This window comes from Montipora foliosa, chromosome 10 (genome assembly GCF_036669935.1).
Source record: "Montipora foliosa isolate CH-2021 chromosome 10, ASM3666993v2, whole genome shotgun sequence".
Lineage (NCBI taxonomy): Eukaryota > Metazoa > Cnidaria > Anthozoa > Scleractinia > Acroporidae > Montipora > Montipora foliosa.
The window spans coordinates 37,050,167-37,055,166 of record NC_090878.1 but is presented as its reverse complement, the minus strand read 5'-3'; the positions used below and the strand labels follow the sequence as shown (position 1 = coordinate 37,055,166).

Genomic DNA, 5,000 nt, shown 5'->3' with positions numbered 1-5,000 from the left:
CATCTCGTAGACAAGCTGTCCCACGCCTGCAAGGAGTTTGGGCTAACGATCAGCCTCAGGAAGACCAACATCCTGGTGCAAGGTGCTGAGTCCTCCCCAGTCATCACCATCTACAACACGGAGCTGGAGGTTGTGGATACCTTCACCTACTTGGGCTCCACCGTATCAAGCTCGACTTCACTTGATGCTGAGATCAGCTGCAGGATCGCCAAAGCAGCTGCTGTCATGGCCAAACTCAACAAGCGAGTGTGGGGAAATGACCTGTTGAGCGAAAGGACCAAGATGTGCGTCTACCATGCTTGTTTCCTGTCGACTCTCCTTTATGGCAGCGAGTCGTGGTCGACCTATACCAGACAAGAGCGGCGACTCAACGGATTCCACCTCCGCTGCCTTCGGCGCCTGCTGCACATCAGGTGGCAGGACAGAGTCACCAACACAGAGGTCCTGGAGCACGCTGGCTCACTGAGCATGCCATCACTGCTCATTCAGTGACGCCTTCGATGGCTCGGTCATGCTCATCGCCTGCCAAGAGAAATCCTTTATGGAAAACTGCGGAAGGGCGTCCGTGGCGTGGGTCGACCGCTGCTGCGCTACAAGGACGTCATCAAGCGAGACTTGCGATCTGCACTAATCGACACCAGTGCATGGGAGAACATCGCCAACCACCAAGATACATGGCGGCAAAGTGTCAAAATGGGGGTTTCAAAGGCCGAAGCGAACGCTGTAGTCCAAGCTACATGCAAGAGAGCGGCGAGGAAAGAACGCACAGCCTCTGCGCGCGATTCCACAAGGCACGTCTGCGCCACCTGCAACTTGAGAGACTGCCACTCCGGCCAGGATCGGGCTACACAGTCATGCAAAATCCTGCCCAAATCCCCAGCGCTAAACATCGCCTCTTCGAGACGAGGATGCCACTACTACTATTATATATATATTATGTCAACCAAGTCAGTTAACAACAAACTGAGGAAATCTTGCATTTTTCTGAGCGTTAGTCATTAGAAAGACCTTTAGCATCATGTTTTACGTGAAACTCGAACGGCAAAGTGACCATGATTTTCTCGCCTTTCTTCACGTTTGCGGTATTTTTCTTCTACATAGCAAGTTTGCGGAAAAAAATAACCCCAAAACCACTTTCCGGTAAGTCAAACAAGGGAATATTAGCTGTCATTGTTACAGATCGTTCATAACTGACTCCTTCAGTTACCATAATTTTGTGCACGAACTCACGTTGACTCAGTTGATTCACAAAAGAGCTTCATCGAAACTAGCAAAAATTTGAGAGGTAAGAATTTTCATTTTTATACAGCGTCTTTTTAACAAGCAATGTTTGAAAAAGACTCGTTTTTGTTTTTGTATTTTGTTAACTAAATACTCGAAATTTACAGAGTCCATTCCAAGTAGCCGTGGGTCACGCGAAGCAGACGTTTGCTGTTTCACGTGAATGCATTGCTAAATGTCCCAATTCAGTGGCTGCTTGCTGGGGCAGTTAAAACCGTTTCTCCTCCCTCAACACCTTTTCAGGCCTTTCAAATCTTAAATGTACAGTATTTGACAGTAGTTGTGCTGCGCAAATATACTCAGAGAGAAAAGTGGCCTTCTCCCTCGAACACTGCTGTTATCCCGGGGGTGGGGGGCCTTATAAGGGCTTACTGGGGACGTGCGGCCAGCCAGGGTATGTTTTTCGGGATTTTTGTCTTGAACAGGGTATCGAATTTATCATATTTTGTCTTAATCAGGGTATCGATTTATCAATTTTTGTCTTAAACTGGGTGAAATGTCTTAAACAGGGTATCAAAAATCGGAATTCTGTCTTAAAATGGGTAGGAAAATCAGCAATATTTGTCTTAAACAGGGTCAGGGTATGAGGAGCCGCGCCGCACCTCTCCACCCAGGGATATATCGAGTACCCCCCCCCCCCCCGGGGCTGTTATACGTTAATTCGTTGTCTGGAAAGAACAACAGGTCACAAAGATATTAATGTTCCGTCCATCATACCATAATTTTAATCTCATAGATTTAAGAGAGATTTAATTAAATGCTCTTTTATCTACTTATGTTCTTGAGTCCGCCTCTGGAACTGCTCGATAGCTACTGTGGGGTTTCAATTTTTGTTTTGTGTGCAATTTAACCAATCGAAAGTGGTTCAGCGTTGTCTGTTCTCTTATCGACAACGATATTCGTCATCACAGTGGTCAAAATGTTGTGGACTCAGGAGGCGCAGCCGACAACGCTGAACCACTTTCGATTTGTTTTTTACCACAATATTCAACGCCAAAGAAAATGGCTATTTTAGAGCGTGACCAAAATCATGACACAAAGAAAGAGCAAGCGTTGTCTATACTTTCTCGCAATGTGATTGGTTTATTTCCCAAAATGAGCGTCCCTGATTGGCTATAACGGTGCGTGACAAATTGACGTGAGTATGGCGCGAGCAGCGTTGTCTCGATTAGCCAGTCACGCGATTACAAGCAATTGTGACAATTGTGGTAAAAATTATTCTTTTTTCTTGATCATTTTGTAATTCTTTGATTGGACCTGACGTCACAGCGGCCATGTTGGTGGAAATTTGACTTTATTATTATGCAAAATTTTCTATTGTTTTGGCACCAACATGGCCGTCTGATCACGTGAGTGTAATCAAAGAGCATTCGTCGCTTCATACAACTTCGTGTTTTGAAAGTATTTCCTCTGTGTAGGAATGTGAACTCGTCCTTGTAGTCTTGATTTAACTGTTAAGTAGTTTTTGCTTTTTTTGCATTTTAAGATCGTTTCGATTTATTTTCCTCCTCTTCATTTTTCGGAAGCGCGCCCTCACACAGAAGAAAAACAAGGAAGGTGTGTTATTCAGTAACGGCACGGGTAGGGAGGGAGGGAGGGTAAGGCAACCTCGTTCCTAGGCTTTTCTCCGCCGAGGAGAGGGCGGAGAAAAGCCCTGGGAACAAGGTTGAGGTTGAGATTTTGTCGCATGGGACAAGCTTACGGCAGCCACGCGACGTGACTTGCGATGGTCGTGTACGTCAGAAAAAATGTTATAGCATTTTAAAACAAGTTTTAAAACGCTCTGACAATCATAAGTTATGTTGTAGGCCTGTGGTAAGCTTGTATCATGCGACAAAATTCGAACTGTGTAAATAGACCCCTAACGCGCGCAATATGATCTCATCCGCACCAGTCTATTCGCAATTTATCATGGCTTCTGCACATGTGTTGTCCGTCTGAAAATGCGGGGTTTGTTTTGAGATCTAGATTTGTTCTTGAATTGTCTTGGTTTTCCTACAGGTGAGTGAAAAAGTCAAAGCTTGGGCGACCTTTTAGTTTTTTGAATTGATGATTACCTCTGAATTGCATCCCCCCAAAATTTCTACGGCTGGTGCTCTCGAAAGATCTTTGGCCAATTGGGCCAAAGGAAGAACATCCTATTATTTATGATTGGCCGTAAGATCATTTGACTCGTGAATACGCTCTATATTTTAGCATGAAAAGAAGGCATGACTATCAACCAAGCCTATACCAGTTTCGAAAATGCCGTTTACTCCGAGATGGTAAAATTTTTAGAGATGACCTGTGGGTAAGAGATGGAAAAATCATTGATCCTCGAAAGATCTTTTGGGAAGAGCAGATCAAAGCTGATGTGCAAATTGATTGCAATAACTTAATAATCTGCCCTGGATTTATTGATGTACAAATAAATGGTAAGTTTGTGTGAGAACAAAGCAAATGAGTTTGCTTAGTCTACCCTCCCCAGTTTATTTTCCCCAAAGTCCTCACCCCTCCCCTGGGAAGACCAGATCAAAGATGATGTGCAAATTGATTGCAATAACTTGATAATCTGTCCTGGATTTATTGATGTACAAATAAATGGTAAGTTTGTGTGTGAACAAACCAAACCCCTGCATGACTTTGCAAAAATTGTCGAAAGTATGGTATTAGGGTAATTTATGCTAGGGAAGATCATGCATAACTGCTTGAAAGTGTCCCCCTCAGGAGGTTAAGCTTAGGGTTAAACTAGGTCCCACAGACTTTATGAACAAGGGGAAGGAAAAAAAAGGAAAGGAACTTTATTCAAGTGTCTAGTTGTTCTAGTGCTGGAGCACCAATTGGAGACACTGTTAACTGAAATTAACAATTAACATAAATCAAGTCAAATGTTGGTTTTTGAGGAGAGGGGAAACCGGAGTACCTGGAGAAAACCTCTCGGTGCAGAGTAGAGAACCAACAAACTCAACCCACATATGACGCCGGATCTGGGAATCGAACCCGGGCCACATTAGGTGGGAGGCGAGTGCTCTCACCACTGCGCCATCCCTGCACCCCGGGCATAGTACTTCTCAGTTATTTAAGGTGGCTCCCTAGAGTATTTGTGAATATCCTCACTACAGGGCACGAGTTACAAAAGGAAACCTAATTAATTTCTCTCAAAATATTCCCTATAGAGACTTAACCAATATGCATGCTGATATAATAAGGCTTATATTTTGGGTGTTGATTTTTGGTGGTCATTACCATGGCAACATCACATCTTATGATAGGCAGATGTATTCCAATTTTTGGCCTAAATTCCTTAATTTTCTTTGTGGTAATTTTTTTATTCTTTGCCACATATGGAAATGATAATACCTGACATTTTGAAGTAATAGAAAGTTAAGGTCATTCAGATGGTTTTGCCAATATTCTGTAATTTGTCATTTTTCTAAATATATTTGATTAGCTCTGACAGATTTTAACAAATATATGGTATTTGATAGGAACTGTACGTGGTGAGAACTGAGCCAATTTTAGAAAAAAATTGTTGAAGGGAACGTGTGAAAATTAGCTAGTGCTCAGTTAATTTCAGAGATTTGGTCTCGCAAATGTCACATAAATCAGAAAACACATGCAATTCAGGCTTAACGCTCCATACTAGTGCCCAGCTTGCGCGCAACCCTAAAACTCTAGGGAACGTACTTAAAGACAACACTTCTCAACTCACATGGTTTCCTGATGCACAATTAACTCAT

At 43.1% G+C, this 5,000-nt stretch overlaps 1 protein-coding gene across 1 annotated transcript in view; it reads left to right on the top strand.

The window, feature by feature from the left end:
• The first annotated feature begins 3,073 nt into the window (after positions 1 to 3,073).
• LOC137972896 (N-acetylglucosamine-6-phosphate deacetylase-like) overlaps positions 3,074 to 5,000 on the top strand; it is a 15,246-nt gene continuing 13,319 nt past the window's right edge. Inside the window, exons 1-2 of the mRNA XM_068819584.1 lie at positions 3,074 to 3,282; positions 3,478 to 3,695. Coding sequence (XP_068675685.1) covers positions 3,206 to 3,282; positions 3,478 to 3,695 — 295 coding nt within the window. The 5' untranslated portion in view covers positions 3,074 to 3,205. The remainder of the gene's footprint in view (positions 3,283 to 3,477; positions 3,696 to 5,000) is intronic.